Source organism: Lutra lutra, chromosome 7, assembly GCF_902655055.1.
Source record: "Lutra lutra chromosome 7, mLutLut1.2, whole genome shotgun sequence".
In the NCBI taxonomy this organism is placed as follows: Eukaryota; Metazoa; Chordata; class Mammalia; order Carnivora; family Mustelidae; genus Lutra; species Lutra lutra.
Window position 1 is genome coordinate 72805416 of NC_062284.1, and position 25249 is coordinate 72830664.

The 25249-nt window shown below is 40.2% G+C and overlaps 1 non-coding gene and 4 gene segments (V, D, J or C); 4 read left to right on the forward strand and 1 right to left on the reverse strand.

Annotated features, from left to right (window-relative positions):
• Positions 1–3126: 3126 nt before the first annotated feature.
• LOC125104782 (T cell receptor alpha variable 22-like) lies at positions 3127–3997 on the forward strand. The segment is given in 2 exon segments: positions 3127–3259; positions 3457–3997. Coding segments are annotated over 2 exon segments (558 nt in total).
• Positions 3998–9166: 5169 nt separating this feature from the next.
• On the forward strand, positions 9167–9897 carry LOC125104787 (T cell receptor alpha variable 13-1-like). The segment is given in 2 exon segments: positions 9167–9254; positions 9402–9897. Coding segments are annotated over 2 exon segments (429 nt in total).
• A 10892-nt stretch (positions 9898–20789) lies between these two features.
• Positions 20790–21721, forward strand: LOC125104479 (T cell receptor alpha variable 9-2-like). The segment is given in 3 exon segments: positions 20790–20866; positions 20991–21276; positions 21589–21721. Coding segments are annotated over 3 exon segments (465 nt in total).
• A 1766-nt stretch (positions 21722–23487) lies between these two features.
• Positions 23488–23593, reverse strand: LOC125105807 (U6 spliceosomal RNA). The gene has a single exon (XR_007129064.1). It is a non-coding gene; the product is annotated as a U6 spliceosomal RNA (small nuclear RNA).
• Positions 23594–23901: 308 nt separating this feature from the next.
• Positions 23902–24586, forward strand: LOC125104480 (T cell receptor alpha variable 14/delta variable 4-like). The segment is given in 2 exon segments: positions 23902–24019; positions 24207–24586. Coding segments are annotated over 2 exon segments (429 nt in total).
• Positions 24587–25249: the final 663 nt, after the last annotated feature.

The following is a 25249-nucleotide window of genomic DNA, read 5'->3' on the forward strand; positions in this document are numbered from 1 at the left end:
CTTCTGTTGCATTGACAGAATTTTCACTTTTTCTCTGCTGATTTGAAAAAAGCAAAATGCGCTTCCATATTATTGACAATATTCTCAAATCGTGTGTGGGGGTGTGTGTGCAGGTGTTTACTTTTTTTCTATGTTTAATTTTGTTCTGTAATATTTTTTCCTTGTATATACATACCACTGCTTCTCCTTGGGTGTGCTTTTTCTCTTGCTGATTTACTATATTTGGAAAACCTCAGTGACTGTTTAGAGCAAACTATATACTATCTCTGTATCAGGACAGAATTTCAGAAAGAGTTTATCAAATGAGCTGATAAACTCCAGTTTTAATGCACATTAGAAAACAATAGAAAATGAAAATCTTCCAACACAATAATCAGAACATGAATTTTCTTCATTCTTCTTCAAGCCCTTTGTCCCTGAATTTCCTCTATCTGCAGTAATTTTCACCTGCCAGCCTCAGGGCTTATTCCTTCATTTCTTCCTTGTCTCTGTTCCTAAAAAAACATCTGCTCATGTGAGGAATGCTTAATAAGCTTTATTGTAGTGTAGTATTTCCTAGATTAAATAAATCATTGTAGCCTTTAATCAATAGAGGAAAGGATGTATAAAAATATGTACACTATATAGAATATAATGGAACAAAGGATGTATATGGGTTAATATAATAAGACCTACAAGATTTACTACTGAGTTTATAAAACAAGTTACAGAATGGTATACCTTAAATGTATGCTTACATTATAATAAAGTCTAAATAAAATACTATATATTTTCTCTTGATTCAAATCTAGTAAACATCTGGAAGCATCAACTCCAAATTGTAAAGACGAAGAAAGTATTACGGTAATCAGTGATCTAAGGGTCAGAATTGGAAGTTGTAGTCAAAAGGGATTTTAGTCTATAGGTAATGTTTTATTACTTTTAATAATTCATATATGCACAAGTTCCTCCTATTATTAAAAGTAATATAAATCATAAAAGCCATCATAAAGACTTATCCATATTCTCTTCTATCCTTGAGGCCAAAAAGGGGAAGGGAGATTTTCGCAAGATTTTGTCCAAGGACCTAATGAAAATGTATTTGTCCCTCCTCTCAGATCAGGTAGTTTTTAGTTTCCTCCTCTTATGGTCCTACTCTTTGACTCTATAATTATGTATATTTTTGTCTTTCCCCACAGACTGTAAACTAGTACGTTTTCTAATTTTACATATTTTATTTATTTTTATTTCATTTTCGGTTACTTAAGGTACAATATTATATTAGTTTCATCTGTACAATATAATGATTCAACACTTCCACAGAACACCTGATACTCATCATGACAAAGGCATGCCTTCACTCCCTCATCTATGGAACCCATCCCCCAGTCCTCTCCCTCTGATAACCATCAGTTTCTTCTCTTTAATTAAGAGTCTGTTTCTTGATTTATCGCTCTCTATTATATATTATTCCTTTGCCTGTCTGGTTTGTTTCTTAAATTCCACATGAGTGAAATCATATGGTATTTGTTTTCTCTGACTTACTTATTCCTTCAGTGTTATACTCTCTAGCTTAATCCATGTCATTACAAATGGCAAGATTTCATTCTTTTTTGTGGCTGAATAATATTCCATCACACGTTTAGATATTCTGAACATCTAGGAAATTACTCCAGTGAAACGAAAAGCTCAATGAATGTGGATTTCTTTGGAACTAAGTTAAAGAAATCAAATAAAAGCACAAGATGAGATTTACCAAATTATTTTCTATATCAATTTCCATGCAATTCTATTTTAAAAGTAGGATTTGGCTCACTGGTAATCCCCCATTCAAACTAAGCAGTTATTTTCTTTTCTGATCATCTCCATTTCCTTCATCAGGAAATTTGGAATGAAAAGAGCTCCATTTCTGTGGAGTTGCTGTGTCTTAAGTGTTTTTGCTGACCGTTTCAGTCCTCTAGGGGGCACTCTAGGCTTTACCAGAAACAAAGACTTTTTTTTAATCTTTTTTTTTTTTTTCAGTGCTCCAAAATTCATTGTTTACGCCACACCCAACAAAGAATTTCTGATGGTCCAGGATTGAGCCATTAAAGGGAGAACAGAAATCACATAAGCCAGTCCAATATAGATAGCAAAGTCAGGGGAGGCAGGGATGGACAGAGTTTGTGTAAAGTTCATCTCAGGTTTTCAGTTCTGCCATTCTATATCAGCTTCACACATCTGGAGGCCATGTCTCTAGAAATCCATTATACAGATAATTCTTGGAGCATACGTGACAAGATAGGATTATTTCTGGGCATTGTGACCATGGAAACGCAACAGAAAACGTCCCATTACCTGTTGTCAATATCAATAAAATCCCCTAAACTTACTGACTCTGAAATTATTTCAATACCTCAGATACCCTACCTTTTCATGTATCTCTGCTGAGAATGGAGGGAACAAGAATGAAGAGAAGAAAGGGAAAAATAAGGGACAATAAATAAGAGAAAGAAAGGGAGAAGACAATATTGCCCATGACCAGCAATGTATGGCCTGGCCAGACTCATCTGTGTATGTAAACAGAGTGTCCACTAATTAATGGCAAAGGAGAGGTGGAGAGGTAGAAATTAAATCAGAAGGGACATCATGCAGGTATTTTACTTTTCACCAACAAATTCTGGTTGGAATAATACTCTATGCAGATGGTGACTGTCTGTCTTGGTTTCTAGAACTCTCCTGATTTCAAGAATTTGTAGTTACTTCTGCAATACACAATGCATGCTATTGATAGTTTTCTCTTATTGGCATTTTTATATAACCAAATTCTCACCTTGTTTGTCAAACTATGAAGTTTGGGGAATGGAGTCACTCTTTCCCATGATTCCTCAATCTTCAGTGCAACCCACTGAGACACTGACTCTTCTAGAAGAATCATTCTCCTTTCCTCATACACTAACCCACAAATTTCTTACATAAGTGTTTAAGAAAAAAACCTCTTATATCTTCCTATATTAGAAATATTGTCCCTACCTCTCTGCACTGTAAAAATCACAATTTTGGAGAGATTGTTATGAGTGTCACTGGGCCACTGTGGGTGGAGTCTCGAGTGAGTGACAGAGCTGAGGTGTGATTGGTGCTCAGTGATTCTGGTGGAAAGGATTGAGTGTAAGAACACAATTTCTCTGAATCCAAGACTACACCCAGCACAGTAGCATTATCAGTAATTCAACAACTAGACAAGAAATCATGAGGAGACATTGGGAAGCTCTGCTGGGGCTCCTATGGCTCCAGGTTTGCTGTGAGTAGGGTGTTCCAGATGGGGCTGGGGAGCAATGCACAGCCCACATTGGTGAGGGGAAGGCGGCTGACACTGAGCTCCTAGAGGGTCTTACATTTTCAGTGGTGTGTCTTGGGATATTTATTTTACAGGTTTGAAAATAGCACCAGTGACTCCCCAGTGACATCACTTGTGTTTGTTCCTCTCTTTCCACACAGGGGTGAGAGGGATGACGGTGGAGCAGAGCCCTTCAGACCTGAGCCTCCAGGAGGGAGCCAGCACTACTCTCAAGTGCAATTTCTCTAACACAGTGAACAATGTGCAGTGGTTCCGACAGAACCCCACGGGCGGCAGTCTCACCCGGCTGTTTTACATAGCTTCAGGGATGAAGCAGAGTGGGAGGTTAAATTGCACAGTGAATACTAAGGAACGGTCCAGCACCCTCCACATCGGGGCCTCCCAGCTGGAAGACTCAGCCACCTACCTGTGTGCGGGGGAGGCACAGTGCTCCCTGGTGATCTGCAGCCTGCACCCAAACTGCAGCTGGGCCTGCAGCCCCCGCCCTTCCCTGGGTCGTGCATTTGCCCCCAGAGCAGGCTTTGCACATTTTCAGACTTTCAGATTTATGTTAGGGCACTTTTATCCCCCTCCTAAAATTAGACCCATCAGGGCTTTCATTTCACTTACTTGCCCTTTTTCTTCCCAGAAAGCCCTTTGCAGGTAAAAACCTCTACCATGGAGTCATTGGAGCAAGTGATAGAGATGCCCATATCCAGTACCCTGGGAAAACAGATGTCCTGGCAGCTAGCATATAAATTATCTGTAAGTAGTCAAATGGAAAATGCTCAAAAAATTCAGTGGTCATCAGCAAACAAAGAGATGACTAAATTTTTTAGTTACCTGTGGGTGGTTCTTTTTCAAAGAAATTTAAACAGAATATGCACAATGTTTTTTAAAGTCTGTATTCAGCTTTTTACTCCTGGAAACACAAATACAATAAAATAATTTTATTGAGGGTTGGGCACTCTACTTATAACATATATTTTCTTTTTCAGTAAGATAATACTCTGTGAATAAGTACTTTACTTTTATGCATGAATAAAGGGAGGATTCTAGAGCATAAGTTACATTGTTGAGATCATATTATTTCAAAATTAGTGAACTTGAGGTGACATTAGAGCTTATCCTCTGAGAACCTGGTATAGAAGACCCTACAGAATAATAAGATCCAAACGATTTGTACAATGTATTGACATACATCACTGACAAAAGTATCTATTTGAGTAATTCTAAATAGCACCTTGTGGAGAAGAACTCATGGAAATTTTCATTCTGTTCCATGAAAATCTATTGCTCTTCCTTGCATTTTAAATGAATCTATTACTCGTGATTTTGTAACATCATTCCTAGTTGGGGAAGGGAAGCAAACAGCTTCCAGGACTCCCCTAAAAGATCCCTGTCTCTGTTGTAGCCAGACCTCAAATACAAAGTCGAAACTTACATGTGTAAAGATTCCAGTACAAACTGAATTCCAGCCTGCACTGGCTTTTATGTTGAGAAAATGGCATTGATAGGAAGGCCTATGCCCCTGAAAATTCAGATGGAAGTAAATGGGCAGACTCCCTGAAGCAGGGAAGAAACTCAGTTTCTTGAGCATGGGACCTGTGAAGTTACACAGCCCTTCACTCTTCCAAGGAACCCTGACCTTGGTTTGAAGCTGTGCCCTCACTGTCTTGAAATTAATACTAGTTTTACCTTTATGCTTGTCTTTTATAAGTGAGTCCAATAAGTGGGAGGAACAAGTGCCTGAGCAGAGAGGTACATGGGCAGCAGGACATAGGTGGGAACACATGCAGGCTCAGATTCTGGGTCACAGCAGGCTGTGTGTGAGCTGAGCAGTTGGCAGGGTCACCTGTGGTGTCTGTGCCTGCTTTGGACTAGCTGGGGCTTTGACATGCATCAAAGGGTGCAGTAAATATTATAGGGAAATTACTACAGATTGAAAGTGTATACCTGGACATTTCAAGAAAGCAGTTTGGCAGTTTCTTACGGGACTAAACATACTCTTACCGTTTGATGCAGCAATGACTTTCCTGAGTATTTTCCCAAAGGGTTTTAAAAGTTACGTCCACACAAACTTGTACACAGGTGCTTTATAGCAATTTTATTCATAATTGCCAAAACCTTGAGGTAAGTTGCATGTCTTTCAATAAGTGAATGAATAAATAAATGGTGGTACATCCAAACACTGGAATATGATTTGCTGGTTTAAAAAAAAAAAAAAGGAGCTATGAAGCCATAGGGAACTTTATATGCATTTTAGTAAGTGAATACAGCCCATCTGAAAAGACTACATAGGGTATGATTCTGATCCTATGACATTCTGGAAAAAGGAAAACTAGGAGGGAAAAAAAGATTGTGGTTGCCAAAGTTTGAGGGGAGCAGCAGGGATGAAGAGCACAGAGAATATTTAGTGTAGCGAGCCTAGTCGCTATGATAGTATAATGGTGGATACATTCCTTATACACTTGTTCACACCCACAGAATGTATAACAGCTGGAGTGAACCCTAGAAAAACTGTGGTCTTTGAGTGATAGGACGAAGCAGTGAAGGCCCGTCCATTGTAAAATGTGTCCTGGAGAAGTTGACATGGGAGAGGTTGTACCTGTATGGGGGCAGGAAATGCACTGGATACCTCAGTACGTCTGCCTCATTATCTTTGAACTTAGTTGAAGTGTTTGAAAATAAGAAAGTCTTTTAAAAATTAAATTGAGAGACATGAAACTAGTATGTATGAAGAGTTAAAGCATTTTAGAAAAATGGTCCCTTAGAAACATTACCTAGTAACACATTTTCCCTGCTTTTTGAATAAAGATCCTACATTTTCATTTTGAAATGATCTCAAAAATTGTATAGGTATCCATGGCTGGAAATTTTAAACCTCCAAACTGAAGTTTTAAGGAGAAAGTCAGAATCCAGCAAGCAATTAGACTATTTTAGAAAGTGCTTCCCACTTTCCATATTAGTAAGTTCATCCACCTTGCCTAATTTGTTTTTTTTTTTTCACACAATACATACAATTATATGTAATAAATAAATAGAAGAAATATGACTCCAGAAGACCATCCTGCTTACCCATGGCTCAGCCATGGAGCCCCCTGGTCTCACTGCCTATGAAGGACTTTCCACTCAGTGAATAAAGTCCCATTTTTTTCCCATGTTAATTTGGCTTTAATTCTCCTTGATACATTATTGATCTCATAGAAGAAACAAAAACCCAAATAGGATCTCATCCTGAGAATTGTGTCTCTATTCTGAAGAGGCCTCACGGTGGGTTAGGATCAATCTCAGATCCATTAGATTACATGCTATTGTGAAAATGGTATTGGGGTCCCATGATGCAGGCAATTTCTCCCACTCTGACACTAGTCCACATTGCACACAACCAGTATTCAATAAATATATCTTTGTTATACAGTATAAAAGAAACTTAGAGTTGGAAGAGCCCTTAGAAATCCTTTTGTCCAACTTCATTTTACAATCTAGAGACTGTATTCTAGATGACAGCATGGAACAATTAGGTAGTAAATGATCTGGGTGAGAAAGAAAGTAGGTTTTCTACTTCCTTTAAAACATTCTCTCCCTTGCCTCCTTGCTGTAGGACCATCCTGCTGTGTAAAGAGAATGTGTTTAATGCAAGCCCAGATCTCTGCAGTTTTGGTCTGATAAAGTCATGCTCCTATCATTTTGAAACCCTAAACGAAGAGTTCCACCATGTGTAAATGTCTGAGACCTTGGGCAGGAAAGACACTCAGGCTGAGCTACTGTGATTCTACCAGCAAACTCGTACATCACTCACTGTTTCTGTGGGAGAAAGCCAGAGGGGATGGTGTCATGTGAACACCAACATGTATTTCTAAGGACTTTCCCCAAAATAGCAAATGTATTTATCATCCCAGGTGGAAATCCCTTGAAGGCAGTTTGAGTATAATGAGTATAATTCACACATTGTCTGCAAAATGACCATTGGAATTGGAAGGCTCGTGCAGCTGGAAGTCCACCAAGATGGTAGGTAAAGGTTTTCTAGGCCAGCACTTTAACAAAAGGAAAGCAATATTCTATGAAATCATCATGGAGCTGGAAATTTTGCTCCAAGAATGGCTGTTTCTCTGCAATAGTTAATTCATGGAAGAGAGTCGTTCATATGAATGGTCATATTCAGACCATTATATTTGTTGTTAGTGTCACACCTCAAAAGTGCAAATATTGTCTTATTGATCTCTGAGAAGAAGAAAATTTGCCAAGAGAAGTGTTTGAGCATGCTTATTTTATGGGGAATGGGTGAAAGAATGGAAGATGCTCTGAATGAAGAAATTTTCCAAACATAAAAACAATTTCATATATACATGTATATTTATATATTGAGTTGATTGATATTCTTCACCATAACTGTCTTTAAAGCTTTCAAGGTGAGAAAGATGGAAGGAAGATGAGTTTATTCTTTGTCATTTAAAAGCATCCATGAGTAGGAATTAGAGGAAAGGGGCTTCTTTTGAAAATGAGGTTATCTTGTTTTCCCAGAGACCATTTCTCCTAATCAGTTCTTTAGGACAAGTTTCTTGTTGGTACCATCCCCAGAGCACAGGGAATATTTGTGATTGCCTGGATTTATTGTTATAGAGGTCATCAGAAATTTCCAGATAATTAATATGAATGTGAAAGGGGTTTTAGCAGAGAGAGATAATTCTGGAAACTCACAGGGCCGCTGACCTTTATCAAACACTGTAGTGGCGTTTAGGAGAAATATGGTGTATGGAATGTGAAGTGTGCTGGGCAGGAACTGGGAAGCATGACAGGGTAGATGGCTAATACTTAAGAGGAAATTGTCCTGAAGCCATGAGTCAGTAATTGCATTGTAGGACATGCCACCTATTTTGATTTGAGTAAAGGAAATCACCTCAAGGATAAACTTACATGTGGTTGTATTTTCTGAGTTCCCAGGTTGAGGTTTCATCAGAATTTCTACCGTGTCTTTCAGTACTTTCCAGAATATAAAACACATAGCATTCAAATAAATTTCTTAAAGCATATCAGATTTATTTATGTAAATTAGTGCAATCTTGGGTCAAAGTATTTCCTGTATTTGAAATATTAATAACTGATGGAAGTTATCCCCACTGCTTATCATTTAGATTTAGTCCTTTACTTTTTGTTATAGTCATCTCAAGTGAGAGAACAGTCTACATTTTGACTGTTGGTACTGTCAATCCTCTGAAAAAAGCAAGGTCATGGGCAAGACCAGCTAGGCGAAACAGAGCCTGAGATCAGAAACATTTGAAATATCATATGATCTTCTCTCTCTTACTCTAAACTTTGGGTTACATGTTCCTTTTACAAAGAGTTTTCTTCGTCACAAATGAGAATGATAGATTTGGCAGAAAGGGAATTTTCTCTAGTATCTTTTTTAAGAGCGTGAATCATGATTCCCTCCTGATTTCAAACGTGTGCACCAGACCTATCATGGAATAAATAGCAATAACATCTATAGCTTTCCAACTTATAAACAGTAACTCGGTAATGCACAGAGGCATAAACCTTGATCTCCACGTTCTCACTGTGCCCTTCATCCCTGACCTAAGATTTAATTTGCTTGACTGATTGCTGCCTTGATACATGTGAGTCCCTCAGAGGCACAGGCTAAGAGAAGAGCATTTCCACAGCAAGTTCAGTAGAGATGTGACCAAAAGATGGCGGTGCACCTGTGCTGATGCAGAACAAGTGGAGGGTTCATTTTAGTGCATCTGATGGACTTAGACTATGGCAGGAGCAGGGTCTTTTTCTTATTGGCTGGTACACAATGTGGGAAAGTACTCTGTTAGAGGAAAGAAGGGACGGCCTGATAAGAGAAGGTGCTGAGCTGGCTGGAGACTGCAATTCTGAACCTGAGCTTAACTGGGAGGAACCATGAAGACATCCATGAAAGCTTTAATCATGTTCTCGTGGCTGCAGCTGAACTGTGAGTTCAGAGTATATTAGTGGATATTCTTCAGAAGTCAAGACTGGCTTTACTCAGGTTTCCTCCCATTAGTGTAGGAAAAGAGCATTCTGAAGCACAATAACCCGGAATCTCTCCTCCTTTCTCTCACCTTTTCTTTCTGCACAGGGTTCAGCCAGGGAGAGAATGTGGAGCAGCATCCTTCTACCCTGAGTGTCCAGGAGGGAAGCAGCTCTGTTATCAACTGCAGTTATTCAGATAGTGCCTCAAGTTACTTCCCCTGGTATAAGCAAGAACCTGGAAAAGGTCCCCAGCTCCTTATAGACATTCGTTCAAGCATGGCCACAAAAGAAGAACAAAGACTCACTGTTTCATTGAATAGAACGGCCAAACATCTCTCCCTGCACATCAGAGACACCCAGCCTGAAGACGCAGCTGTGTACTTCTGCGCAGCAAGCACACATTGCTTCCCAGGCACCTGCTGCCTGCACTCAATCCTGGGACTGGGGCAGCCCCTGTCCTCTGACACAGACCTTCAAGAATAGTTTTTGTGCTGTTGTTCATCTGTAGGTGGAATCTAATATGTTAGACATTAAAAGAATGTAGTAAGACTATTAGGATGGAGATGACCCAGACAGGTATAGGACATTTTGGTGGATGACTGTTTTTTAATGTATTCTTGAATGGACTTTTTTTTTTTTAATTTTTTTTTTATTTTTTTCAGCATAACAGTATTCATTATTTTTGCACCACACCCAGTGCTCCATGCAATCCGTGCCCTCTACAATACCCACCACCTGGTGCCCCCAACCTCCCACCCCCCACCCCTTCAAAATTCTCAGATCGTTGTTCAGAGTCCATAGTCTCTCATGGTTCACCTCCCCTTCCAATTTCCCTCAACTCCCTTCTCCTCTCCATCTCCCCTTGTCCTCCATGCTATTTGTTATGCTCCACAAATAAGTGAAACCATATGATAATTGACTCTCTCTGCTTGACTTATTTCACTCAGCATAATCTCTTCCAGTCCCGTCCATGTTGCTACAAAACTTGGGGATTCATCCTTTCTTTCTTTTTTTTTTTTTTACAGCTTTATAAACATATATTTTTATCCCCAGGGGTACAGGTCTGCGAATCGCCAGGTTTACACACTTCACAACACTCACCATAGCACATACCCTCCCCGATATCCATAACCCCACCCCCTCTCCCAACCCCCTCCCCCCATCAACCCTCAGTTTGTTTTGTGAGATTAAGAGTCACTTAAAGTTTGTCTCCCTCCCAATCCCATCTTGTTTCATTTACTCTTCTCCTACCCCCTCGACCCCCCATGTTGCATCTCCTCTCCCTCATATCAGGGAGATCATAGGATAGTTGTCTTTCTCCGATTGACTTATTTCGCTAAGCATGATCCCCTCTAGTTCCATCCACGTCGTCGCAAATGGCAAGATTTCATTTCTTTTGATGGCTGCATAGTATTCCATTGTGTATATATACCACATCTTCTTTATTCATTCGTCTGTAGATGGACATCTAGGTTCTTTCCATAGTTTGGCTATTGTAGACATTGCTGCTATAAACATTCGGGTGCATGTGCCCCTTCGGATCACTACGTTTGTATCTTTAGGGTAAATACCCAGCAGTGCAATTGCAGGGTCATAGGGTAGTTCTATTTTCAACATTTTGAGGAACCTCCATGCTGTTTTCCAGAGTGGTTGCACCAGCTTGCATTCCCACCCACAGTGTAGGAGGGTTCCCCTTTCTCCGCATCCTCGCCAGCATCTGTCATTTCCTGACTTGTTAATTTTAGCCATTCTGACTGGTGTGAGGTGATATCTCATGGTGGTTTTGATTTGTATTTCCCTGATGCCGAGTGATATGGAGCACTTTTTCATGTGTCTGTTGGCCATCTGGATGTCTTCTTTGCAGAAATGTCTGTTCATGTCCTCTGCCCATTTCTTGATTGGATTATTTGTTCTTTGGGTGTTGAGTTTGCTAAGTTCTTTATAGATTTTGGACACTAGCCCTTTATCTGATATGTCATTTGCAAATATCTTCTCCCATTCTGTCAGTTGTCTTTTGTTTTTTTTAACTGTTTCCTTTGCTGTGCAAAAGCTTTTGATCTTGATAAAATCCCAATAGTTCATTTTTGCCCTTGCTTCCCTTGCCTTTGGTGATGTTCCAAGGAAGATGTTGCTGCGGCTGACGTCGAAGAGGTTGCTGCCTGTGTTCTCCTCGAGGATTTTCATGGATTCCTTTCTCACATTGAGGTCCTTCATCCATTTTGAGTCTATTTTCGTGTGTGGCGTAAGGAAATGATCCAATTTCATTTTTCTGCATGTGGCTGTCCAATTTTCCCAACACCATTTATTGAAGAGGCTGTCTTTGTTCCATTGGACATTCTTTCCTGCTTTGTCGAAGATGAGTTGACCATAGAGTTGAGGGTCCATTTCTGGGCTCTCTATTCTGTTCCATTGATCTATGTGTCTGTTTTTGTGCCAGTACCATGCTGTCTTGATGATGACAGCTTTGTAATAGAGCTTGAAGTCCGGAATTGTGATGCCACCAACTTTGGCTTTCTTTTTCAATATTCCTTTGGCTATTCGAGGTCTTTTCTGGTTCCATATAAATTTTAGGATTATTTGTTCCATTTCTTTGAAAAAAATGGATGGTACTTTGATAGGAATTGCATTAAATGTGTAGATTGCTTTAGGTAGCATAGACATTTTCGCAATATTTATTCTTCCAATCCAGGAGCATGGAACATTTTTCCATTTCTTTGTGTCTTCCTCAATTTCTTTCATGAGTACTTTATAGTTTTCTGTGTATAGATTCTTAGTCTCTTTGGTTAGGTTTATTCCTAGGTATCTTATAGTTTTGGGTGCAATTGTAAATGGGATGGACTCCTTAATTTCTCTTTCTTCTGTCTTGTTGGTGTAGAGAAATGCAACTGATTTCTGTGCATTGATTTTATATCCTGACACTTTACTGAATTCCTGTACAAGTTCTAGCAGTTTTGGAGTGGAGTCTTTTGGGTTTTCCACATAGAGTATCATATCATCTGCGAAGAGTGATAGTTTGACTTCTTCTTTGCCGATTTGGATGCCTTTAATTTCCTTTTGTTGTCTGATGCTGAGGCTAGGACTTCTAGTACTATGTTGAATAGCAGTGGTGATAACGGACATCCCTGCCGTGTTCCTGACCTTAGCGGAAAAGCTTTCAGTTTTTCTCCATTGAGAATGATATTTGCGGTGGGTTTTCAATGATGGCTTTGATAATATTGAGGTATGTGCCGTCTATCCCTACACTTTGAAGAGTTTTGATCAGGAAGGGATGCTGTACTTTGTCAAATGCTTTTTCAGCATCTATGGAGAGTATCATATGGTTCTTGTTCTTTCTTTTATTAATGTGTTGTATCACATTGATTGATTTGAGGATGTTGAACCAGCCTTGCAGCCCTGGAATAAATCCCACTTGGTCGTGGTGAATAATCCTTTTAACGTACTGTTGAATCCTATTGGCTAGTATTTTGGCGAGAATTTTTGCATCTGTGTTCATCAAGGATATTGGTCTGTAGTTCTCTTTTTTGTTGGGATCCTTGTCTGGTTTTGGGATCAAGGTGATGCGGGCCTCATAAAAAGAGTGTGGAAGTTTTCCTTCCATTTCTATTTTTTGGAACAGTTTCAGGAGAATAGGAATTAGTTCTTCTTTAAATGTTTGGTAGAATTCCCCCGGGAAGCCGTCTGGCCCTGGGCTTTTGTTTGTTTGGAGATTTTTGATGACTGTTTCAATCTCCTTACTGGTTATGGGTCTGTTCAGGCTTTCTATTTCTTCCTGGTTCAGTTGTGGTAGTTTATATGTCTCTAGGAATGCATCCATTTCTTCCAGATTGTCAAATTTGTTGGCGTAGAGTTGCTCATAGTATGTTCTTATAATTGTCTGTATTTCTTTGGTGTTCGTTGTGATCTCTCCTCTTTCATTCATGATTTTATTTATTTGGGTCCTCTCTCTTTTCTTTTTGATAAGTCTGGCCAGGGGTTTATCAATCTTATTAATTCTTTCAAAGAACCAGCTCCTAGTTTTGTTGATTTGTTCTATTGTTTTTTTGGTTTCTATTTCATTGATTTCTGCTCTGATCTTTATGATTTCTCTTCTCCTGCTGGGTTTAGGCTTTCTTTCTTGTTCTTTCTCCAGCTCCTTTAGGTGTAGGGTTAGGTTGTGTACCTGAGACCTTTCTTGTTTCTTGAGAAAGGCTTGTACCGCTATATATTTTCCTCTCAGGACTGCCTTTGTTGTGTCCCACAGATTCTGAACTGTTGTGTTTTCATTATCATTTGTTTCCATAAATTTTTTCAATTCTTCTTTGATTTCCTGGTTGACCCATTCATTCTTTAGAAGGATGCTGTTTAGTCTCCATGTATTTGGGTTCTTTCCAAATTTCCTCTTGTGATTGAGTTCTAGCTTTAGAGCATTGTGGTCTGAAAATATGCAGGGAATGATCCCAATCTTTTGATACCGGTTGAGACTTGATTTAGGTCCAAGAATGTGATCTATTCTGGAGAATGTTCCATGTGCACTAGAGAAGAATGTGTATTCTGTTGCTTTGGGATGAAATGTTCTGAATATATCTGTGATGTCCATCTGGTCCAGTGTGTCATTTAAGGCCTTGATTTCCTTGTTGATCTTTTGCTTGGACGATCTGTCCATTTCAGTGAGGGGAGTGTTAAAATCCCCTACTATGATTGTATTCTTGTCGATGTGTTTCTTTGATTTTGTTATTAATTGGTTTATATAGTTGGCTGCTCCCACGTTAGGGGCATAGATATTTAAAATTGTTAGATCTTCTTGTTGGACAGTTCCTTTGAGTATGATATAGTGTCCTTCCTCATCTCTTATTATAATCTTTGGCTTAAAATCTAATTGATCTGATATAAGGATTGCCACTCCTGCTTTCTTCTGATGTCCATTAGCATGGTAAATTCTTTTCCACCCCCTCACTTTAAACCTGGAGGTGTCTTCGGGTGTAAGATGAGTTTCTTGTAGGCAACATATAGATGGTTTTTGTTTTTTTATCCATTCTGATACCCTGTGTCTTTTGATTGGGGCATTTAGCCCATTAACATTCAGGGTAAGTATTGAGAGATATGAATTTAGTGCCATTGTATTGCCTGTAAGGTGACTGTTATTGTATATTGTCTCTGTTTCTTTCTGATCTACTACTTTGAGGGTCTCTCTTTGCTTAGAGGACCCCTTTCAATATTTCCTGTAGAGCTGGTTTGGTATTTGCAAATTCTTTCAGTTTTTGTTTGTCCTGGAAGCTTTTAATCTCTCCATCTATTTTCAATAATAGCCTAGCTGGATATAGTATTCTTGGCTGCATGTTTTTCTCATTTAGTACTCTGAATATATCATGCCAGCTCTTTCTGGCCTGCCAGGTCTCTGTGGATAAGTCTGCTGCCAATCTAATATTTTTACCATTGTACGTTACAGACTTCTTTTCCCGGGCTGCTTTCAGGATCTTTTCTTTGTCACTAAGACTTGTCAATTTTACTATTAGGTGACGGGGTGTAGACCTATTCTTATTGATTTTGAGGGGGGTTCTCTGAACCTCCTGGATTTTGATGCTTGTTCCCTTTGCCATATTGGGGAAATTCTCTCCAAGAATTCTCTCCAATATACCTTCTGCTCCCCTCTCTGTTTCCTCTTCTTCTGGAATCCCAATTATTCTAATGTTCTTTCATCTTATGGTGTCACTTATCTCTCGAATTCTCCCCTCGTGGTCCAGTAGCTGTTTGTCCCTCTTTTGCTCAGCTTCTTTATTCTCTGTCATTTGGTCTTCTATATCGCTAATTCTTTCTTCTGCCTCATTTATCCTAGCAGTCAGAGCCTCCATTTTTGATTGCACCTCATTAATAGCTTCTTTGATTTCAACTTGGTTAGATTTTAGTTCTTTTATTTCTCCAGAAAGGGCTTTTATATCTCCCGAGAGGGTTGCTTTAATATCTTCCATGCCTTTTTCAAGCCCGGCTAGAACCTTGAGAATCATCATTCTGAACTCTATATCTGACATATTACCAACGTCTGTATTGATTAGGTCCCTAGCCTTTGGTATTGCCTCTTGTTCTTTTTTTTGTTGTGAATTTTTCCGCCTTGTCATTTTGTCCAGATAAGAGTTTATGAAGGAGCAAGTAAAATACTAAAAGGGTGGCAACAACCCCAGGAAAATATGCTTTAGCCAAATCAGAAGAGATCCTGAATTGTGAGGGGGGAGAAAGAGGATAAAAAGGGGTTCAGAAAGAAAGAAAAAAAAAAACTATTAAAAAAAAGAAAGCCGATAAAGAAAAAATATAAAAAGAGGAAAATATATATATATATATTAGATAAACTATTTAAAAAACGTTAAAAAAAAGAAAATGGTAAAAGTTAAAAAAAATTAGCAGAAGAAGAGAAAAAGAAAAAAAAATTGAAAAGGAAAAAAAAAATTAAATTAACTGCAAGGCTAAAAAATCATGGGGAGAAAGCCATGAGTTCCGTGCTTTGTTTTCTTCTCCTCTGGAATTCCGCCGTTCTCCTTGGTAGGTGAACGTGGTCCTGGCTGGGTTTCCCGTAGATCTTCTGGGGGAGGGGCCCGTTGTAGTGATTCTTTGCCCCAGGCGGAGTTGCACCGCCCTTACCCGGGGCCGCGCTGAGTCATCCGCTCGGGTTCGCTTTCGGGAGCTTTTGTTCCCTGAGCGCTTTCCGTAGAGTCCGGAGGACGGGAATAAAGATGGCGGCCTCCCGGTCTCCGGCCCGGAGGAGCCGAGAGCCCGGGGCCCCACTCCTCAGTGCGCCCCCAGAGAACAGCGCCAAATGACTCCCGTCACCCTGGCCTCCGGCCGCGCTCCGAGCTGAGCGAGTCTGCGACCGGTTCAAGGCAACCCTGAGCTGAGAGTCACTCCTCGGCTCTGTCTCTGCAGCCGGCTTCCCCGTTCTAATACCGGTAAGCTCTGCGACACTGAGACACCCCCGATCCTTCTGCGACCCTGAGGGACCTGAGGCCGCGCTTACCCCGCCTGGGCTTCACCCCAGTTAAGCCTCTGGAGCGATGTCCCTCAGCGGAACAGACTTTTAAAAGTCCTGATTTTGCTCCGTTGCTCCGCCGCTGGCCCGGAGCCGGCCCCTCCCCCCGCGGTCTATCTTCCCGTCGCTTTGGATTCACTTCTCCGCCAGTCCTACCTTGCAGAAAGTGGTTGATTTTCTGTTTCTGGAATTGCTGTTCTTCTCTTCAATCTCCCGTTGGATTTGTAGGTGTTTGCAATCTTTAGATAAGCTATTTAGCTGATCTCCCGCTACCCGAAGTAGTCTCAGCCTGCTACTTCTCCGCCATCTTGACTCCTCCCTTGAATGGACTTTTAATATTTTTTTTGAAATTCAGGTTTTAAAGATGTCTTTACATTTGTTATTCAGACTCCTCTCCTACAAAGAACCAGTAATACAGTCCTTATTATGGATGGGCACTTAATATTGTGTTTCAAAGGTGGCATTTATTGTTTTTCTGATTCTAAAACATTACATGTCAAATATAGAAATATGGAAAGTAGAAATATGAAAGTGAAATTCTGTAATCAGATAATATTGCTAATATTCCCTTTAGTCTCTACAATATTTATTAGAATTACATTCACGATTTTTTCACTTTATGTATTTTGATCTGAGCATTCCCCACTTCATCAATTCTGTCCCTCAAAGGTCTTTTTTTTTAAGTTTTCATTTAACATTGCTTTAAAATATCTCTGTGAGGTATTTTCATTAATAGTAGTTTCATATTAATTTTGTTCGTCTATATTTAGGGCAAAAGTTCATCTATATTTAGGGCAAAAGTTGACTGCCAAAAATTTCTATGTGCTTTGATCACTTTCTTCTTGTGTCGTGGGTTTTCCTTTAGCGCCCAGGGATGGTATGCATTGTTTGTGTGTTTAAGGGAAATTAAGATAGGGAGAGATTTGACAATGTGCGCTTCAGATAAAACTCAGAAATCTAGTCTTGTTTACAAAATTTTGTCAGTCTCTGTTCACAGTCACTTTCTCATAGAATCTAGGAGACAGAATTTTGTATTTCATTCACTGGCATATTTTCTTTAAGTATCACAAACTTTTTCACATAATTAATTATAAGTAGACGTTAAAGAAAGACAGAAAGGAGAATTCTGCTACTTACTCATAGTTTTATTAAGCCTTATGATTGAATTAAATTGATTTGTGAAAAGAAATGTCCTTATTCTATATCTGAGTATTTGATTGTTTTTATAATATACTGTTTATTTCTAATTATATGTGTCTCTTTCCTAATAATGCTCAGTTGTTTGAAGATAATTCAATTTATTCTTGGACTTTGTTATATTTATTTTTGGTCATCATTATAATGAAAATCTTCCTTCTGAGATATATGGGAAAATTTTATATGCATGTACCAGCCACCTTACTATTACTAGTAAATTGCACAAAGGCATTTGAACTAATGGCTGATGTAGAGATAATGTGATATCAACCTCCCTGCCACATGTTCACATTTGACTGAGTTAAACATTACTAACTACAACCGTCCTTTGAAAAAAAAAAAAAGTTATTTCTCTAGTATCTTGAAGAAGTCAAAGGAAATAAAGAAGTTGTGTAAATATTTAATTCTCTCAATCTCCCACCCCTGCTCAAGGGAGGCTCCTTTCTAGGTCCCTTGAAGTCTTCCTAACTAAGGATGGATATAATTGGCAATTGGCACAGTGAGAATGGTTTCTCTTAGCTGAGTTATGGTTGTTAGAACTTTCTAATGGCTTATTCTTACTGGGGAAGTGTTCAGATTAAATTCAATTTAAAACAGCTGAACAGAGGAGGTTAGAACTGTAGCCCAACACGTCAATGGACTTGATTCTTTCCCTCCTTATACCGCCAGCTCCTGTGCAGTAGAAGGAAGATGACTCCTGGCGGGTGCTTTTCCTCCAAGCTTGATAATGGAGTCAGAAGGAAGCATGCTTCTATATTATTCATTCGTTTCCTCTTAAATCAATTAGAAGCAAGACAGAGGGTGCAGTTCCTACAGGTTTGAATGCTTGGTCGTACTGAGGTGAGAATCGATGCAGTGGAAGAAAACAAGTGTTTTAGCCTGAGTGTGCACTGAGTCTCAGATCCAGACACATTCCGGTTTAAGCCTTCATCATGTTTGGTGTATTTGTTTCCTACATCCTGGGACAAGGTAGTACAAACTTTTAAGACTCCTCTGGATCCTGTGAAGCCAGACTGGGTGCTGAGAGTCTCCATTTTGTTTGCTTTCTCAAGGACGGTGTTGACTGAATTTGCGTGATTTCTCCCAATCAGGGAGAGCGGATCTATTCTCTGCACATGCTCACTAGCCGCTTACAAAAGCTCACTGCTATTGTCATCCTGTGTGCACTGGTGGGAGGCCCAGGGTGGGATGATGTATGGGTGAGGGACTGAGTGTTGTGTGTGCTCATGGACCATTTGTGGGGGTCTAGGCAGGCCATCTCCAGTGGGTCAAGGGCAGATTCCTAACGGAGGCTCTGACATGGACTGGAGGGTCCATGTTGTTTTACTGCCCTCCAAGAGCCCTGGGTGCTGTTCTGCTTGGAGGACCCCACTCACTCCCCAGTGAGCAGTACAGCTCAGTATTCTGCATGAGGCTAGAAAGAGGTTACTCTTTGGGAGCATCCTCCAGAGCTGGAGGGTCATGTGTTCACTCACATGTTCTCACATTCCTCTATGGGGAAATCACAGGCTGGAAAGTTCCTCTTGGCTCGGGACTGAGTCACATGGGCTGGGGTGATGAAGATAAAGTGAGATTGGTTTTCATCCTCTCCTCAATCTATCCAATCTCAAATTCATTTTGTTCCACAACTGTTGTGTCTTCTTTGCGGGATTTCTTAATAGGCACTTTCTTTTAGTTTATTGTATGACTGTGAAAATTGGTGGAGGTTTTTTTTGGGAGGGGCGGCAGAGATGGTAGAAAATTTCTATTTTGCCATTTTGATGTCAGCGTTGAAATTTTTATTCATTTATTTATAATACCTCAAGTGAATTTTTTAAAAGATTTTATTTATTTGAGAGAGAGTGAGACAGAGGGCGTGGGCAGGAATGGGGGGAGGCAGTGGGAGAAAGAGAAGCAAATTCCTGGCTGAGTAGGGAGCCAGATGCAGGGCTAGATCTCGGGACCCCAGGATTATGACCTGACCTCTCAGAAGACTTTTAGCCAACTGAGCAACCCAGTTGTCCCTAAATTTTTTATTTGAAAATAATTATATAGAAAATTCACATTTTTGGTGTATGTTCCTGTGAATTTTGAATTTTAATACATTGTATAGATCATGTAACCATCATACAATCACTGTACAGAATAATTTCTTTGGTCTCCAAAACTCCCTTGTGCTATTCTCTTGCCTTTACACACTTCCATATTCCCCACTCCTTGCAAGCATTGGTCTATTCTTATTTTTGTGTTTTAAAATGTCATAATGATGGGAGCATACAATACATGAGCATTCGCTTAACCAACTGAGCCGCCAGATGCTCGGTGCCAAATTTTCTGTAACCAAGATGATATTATGAACTTTCCCATGGCTTTGTCTTTCTGTTTTTAAAGAGATGGTTACAGGGATGCCTGGATGGCTCCGTTGGTAAAGCGGCTCCCTTTGGCTCAGGTCATGATTCCCGGGGTCCTGGGATTGAGTCCTGCATTGGGCTCCCTGCTCAGCGGAGAGCCTGCTTCTCTCTCTGCCTCTGCCAGCTTGTGCTTTCTCTCTCCCTCTGACAAATACATAAATAAAATCTTTTAAAAAAATAAAAAAGAGATGGTTACATAGGCTTCTATGCCTATACATAGGCTTCTTTTTCTTAGCTTCTACCTTGCCTTTTTTACTGTGAGATTTGTCTTTCTGACAAAACTAATTTGAATTACATGAATACATCAAATATTCATGTATTTGCTCTGCATTCCTAATAGGATGCAGGAGATATGTGAAAGGGTTAAGAAAAGTTAGGAAGTTAAAAACCTCATTGTTGGGTGCCTGGGTGGCTCAGTTGGTTAAGCGTCTGCCTTCGGCTCAGATCATGATCCCAGGGTCCTGGATCATCAGGCACCCTGCTCAATGGAGAGTCTGCCCCTTCCTCCTCCGATCTCTCTCTCTCTCACAAAAATAAATAAAATCTTTAACACAAAAAAGGAACGTCATCGTCTTTATAGTATTTGAAAGTTGTGACCAACATTAAAAACATATTGACCAACACTGACAACATGATTTTTTGTAAAATGAGATATAAATGAGATTTTCATTAATTCTTCTACTTGAATTAATGTTACTTCTCCAAGGTTTGGATTTTGTAAAGGGGTCTGTAGTAGTAATTTCTTGACCAGTCTGGTATTGTCTCAGTGTTTTAAGGGACTCTGGCCAACACACCCACATTTCAGTCCCTGTCCACCAGGGGGTGCAGCTTCCTACCACAATCACATTTCCTGTGTGAAATGTGGGCTTCCACTGATCATTTCTGTCATTTCAACATTTCTTCATGTGAAGAATGAAAAACATTGTTTAGGTGATGCTCCAGAGATGAAGTGTTCTCCAGGCTTCGTGACTGTGGTACTCATAATGCTTGGTAAGTAAAAAGCCTCTTAAAATTTGGATTCCTTTTTCCATGGTGTCAGGAAAAAGTTTTAAGTATACTTTTCTCCAAGAGCTTTATGCCCAAGGTGACACAGATCTCTTTTCTTTTTCCTCAGGACAAACACATGGAGATTCAGTGACTCAGACAGAGGGCCAAGTGACCCTCTCAGAAGAGGCTTCCCTGACTATAAACTGTACCTATTCAGCAACTGGTTATCCAGCTCTTTACTGGTATGTCCAGTCTCCAGGAGAAGGTCTAGAGCTCCTCCTGAAAGCCTCAAGGGACAAGGAGAAGGGAAGCAACAAAGGATTTGAAGCCACCTACAACAAAGATTCCAATTCCTTCCACTTGGAGAAAGGCTCAGTGCAAGCCTCAGATTCAGCTGTGTACTACTGTGTCATGTATGACACAGTGATGGGGACTGCAGGGGGAGCTGAGCACAAACTCTGAGCAGAACAGGGGCCTGGATGCTGAGCATCTCTGCCTGATCCATTCTGGTTACAGCAGTCTGTGGTTGTTTGTCCCTCAGTGTGTGGTTGACACAAAATCATACAAACGCTAGAGCATAGGAACCAGAAATAACATTCTCCAATCCCAGGTGTTCCTTAGTGACATTGAGAACAGTTTGAATCCAAGAGTTCCTCAGCCAGAGCATAAGTAATTTCAAGGTAGAATCACATAACAGTGAAGTGGTCTTTTGCTCATCCTTGCAGTGAATGTCCACAAGTTGTTCATGGCACCCTGGTGGGTGTTGCTGTGTCTATGACACTTTTAGAGACACACAGTGTGCCTGAGAAGGTGGCATCTGCCCAGTGTCTTCTTGACAGAGTATGGCAGGAGAGGTGATGGGAGAGCTTCAGCTCCAAACCAGGTTTTAGTAGAGAAAGAAGGGAAGGGAAGAAAGGAGGAGGAACACATGTACCTGAGCAAGGAAAAGAGAGGCCAGGGACCTCTGCCCTGCTTTCTTTTCTAGTAAATCAGGAGGCGGTGGGGGGGGACAAGCTGATATTCAACATGAAGGGGTAGGGAGCAGAAACAGAATGGAGGATGTGGCTCATGTCCTGACCAGTTAAATAGATCAGCTGGCTTTCTGACAGTAAGAGCTCAAGAGAGATTGTTCTCCGTGCCCAGAAAATACGGTGAGAGAAAATGCTCTTGCACTGATGTCTCCTAAAAATATCGATAGTTAGGTGACACTGGGAGGGAACTCCTATAGATTTCTCTAACTCCTGTTTTGCAACCTCTCACAGAGAGCCACAAGTCATGGGATTGGGAGAACGTATGGGAGTCAGTGCAGTTCTGTAAGAATAACAAAAGCAATGTCTGTGTTGCAGCGCAAGACTTTGTTAATATTGTTGCAATCTTCTTTAATTATTATCTACTTATCTGCAGATTTTATTAATGAGTTATGATCAAAATATTAATACATATACTTATATGTTCTTGATTTAAAATATTTTTATTTAATTGGTTTAAAATGTAATTTTTATTTTGCAACCTATATAAATATAAATGCATGTGAAAATATACTTTAAACAATTTGAAAGATATTTAATAAGTGTTTTCTCAGACATTTGGATAAACACAGTAGACTAGGGGTGCCTGGCTGGCTCTGTGGATAGAGCTGGGACTCTGAGTCTGAAGGCTTTATGTTCGAGCTCATGTTGAGTGTAAAGATTACATAAAGGTAAAATCTCTAAAAAAAAAAAAATAACCACTGGTAGATTAATAATATATATATATTTATCTCTTGATTTCTCCAATGCTCTTTTTTTAAATGATTTTATTTTTTTGAGAAAGAATGTGCATGAACACAAGCAGGGGGGGACAGCTAATGTAGAGGGAGAAACAGACTTCCCACTGAGCAGGGAGCAGGAGGCATGGTTCAATCCCAGGACACTGAGACCATATCCTGAGCTGAACTCAGAAGCTTAACTGACCGAGCCACCCAGGCACCTCTCTAATACTCTTTAAAAATTTTAGTGAAGACATCCCAAAGGGCAGAAAGCCATAGACACAAATAGAAATATGAAAAAAGCTATTAGCAGACAGTGACAACAACCAATTTTAGGAGATAAGCTATATATGGAGAAAGGGAAACTGGCATGAAAGACTAGATAAGAAGAAAGCTGGGCCTACTGTAGAAGCACCTCAGTATGTGTTGTGCCCTCTGGAAAGGGTCAGAGAAAAGAAGCACCACGTGTTTTTTGATAATTGAGGAAGATGGCACTTCCCATGTTGGTACATGTGTGTGCACAGGTGTGGCTGTGTGTGCATGTGTTGAGGGTATTGGAGGAGAGAAGGTATATAAGAAGACTGAGTGGTCACATTGGGTGCTCAGAACTGCGCATACAAAGCATGGGAGGTTATTGTGTTCAAATGAGGTAAGGGAAAAACATAGATTCAAAGGGTTGATAACCTAATGACCAAATTCTGGTGTCTATTCTGGCCTTTCTGAGCAGAGCTGATCTGTGGAAACTAAACAGTGAGGAGAAGACCTCGGTGACAGGATCTATTGCCTGAGGGCTGCAGCCGGAACTCTTCAGCAAGAGTGATTAGATATTTCTGCTTTTGGCGCCAATATAGGCCTCTGAACAGACATGAGTAGTGAGGAGGAACACTGACATAACTTGACATTTGCATGTCGTTCTTGCACACGGGCCATGTTAATTTTCTCTGTATCATTCTCATTTTAGTATATGTGCTCCTAAAGTGAGCCTTATCTGTCATGTTTTCAATAAGTGCCACCCACCCATTTTATCACAGATGTGATGAATGAACATCACAGTTAGTTAAACCATCAATCCTCAAATCCTCATTTCAATATAAATTTTACTCATGTCTATTTTCAGATGAAAGGTTTTCAATTAAAGTTGCTTAATACAAAAGAATTTTGGGTAGTGGGACTCACTGGGCCATAGAGAAGTGTAACATGACCCACACACTTGCTATACCAGGAAGCCCCTATTTCCTGTTCTGAGGCCACAGCAGCACATAACCAGCAATCCTTCCCTCACCCTGTCAGGATCCCCTCACAGTGCTGAGCCCTGAAGCTGAAGAAGAAGACATTTTCCCTCTTGTGGCAGAACTCAAACATGTTGCTCTCCAACCTTCTCAAGGTGGTCATGACTTCCGTGTGGCTAGGTAAGGATGGTCCCTATGGGAATGTGTCTCCTCTATGACCTAAAATCAAGCGAGATAGGCAGGATCTTGTGGGAAACTTGGGAAGGAGGGATGACAGTGTGTAAAATAGAAGTTCTTTGTGCCACATCACGTATTCCAGAAGTCTCTGATTCTGTGTTTGTTTGTTGTTGTTGTTTTTTTCCTTCAGGATCCAGTATTGCCCAGAAGGTAACTCAAGCCCAACCAGCGATGTTAGTGCAGGAGAAGGGGAGTGTCACTCTGGAATGCACATATAGCACCAATGAACCAAGTTATAGTCTTTTATGGTACAAGCAGCCCAGCAGTGGGGCAATGGTTTTCCTTATTCGTCAGGATTCTTACAACCAGCAAAATGCCACCGAAGGTCGCTACTCAATGAATTTTCAGAAGACAAGAAATTTCATCCAACTTGTCATCTCAGCTTCACAGCTGGAGGACTCTGCAGTGTATTTCTGTGCACTGAGGGAGGCCACAGTGATGGGGAGTGATGGAGGGAGGTACACCCAAACCCCAGGGCTCTTGCTGATGCTTCCCCTGTGTTGGGCCTAAGGCAGGGGGAAATTGTCATCCCAGACAGGAAGTGGCACAGGTGCAGGCGTAGAGGGAGAAATTCACTCTAAGAAAATACCACTCTGGATAAGAGTTATCTGCATCAAACACTTCCTAATCCCTGAAAATTTATGTTGAAATTGTTTTTTGAAGACTAGTCATGAAAAAGAATTTGTCATGTTGCAATGAGATTTAGCTAGAAGAATTGGCTAAGGAAATTTAGAAACATGTGACTCAAAAATCAGTAATAATGTGTGCGAATTGTTGGATTTTTCAGTACATATTTGTTCAGTACATATTTGTTCAGCACATACTTATTGAGTATATATTATGTTACAGGCATCTCTTGAATAAGAAAGGTCGTGAATGTTTCTGTGATTTTCCTTTTTTTGTTTTATATCCTGATATTTTATGCCATGTAATGATTTAGTTTAAAATCAGGTTTGTTTGCCGTGAGTTATCGTATTCACATTCAGTTTCTAGTGAGCCTGCTCTGTAAGGTAGTTCGTACTAGTGTTCATTCCATCTTACTAACACCTCTAGCATAGATGTGCTCAGTTTGCATCAAGGAGGTTTACCTGCATCTCCCCAGATTGATCCACAAATGATCATAATTAGAGACTCTTAGGGGGACACAGTGAAGGAGCAGAGTGTGAATTTTCC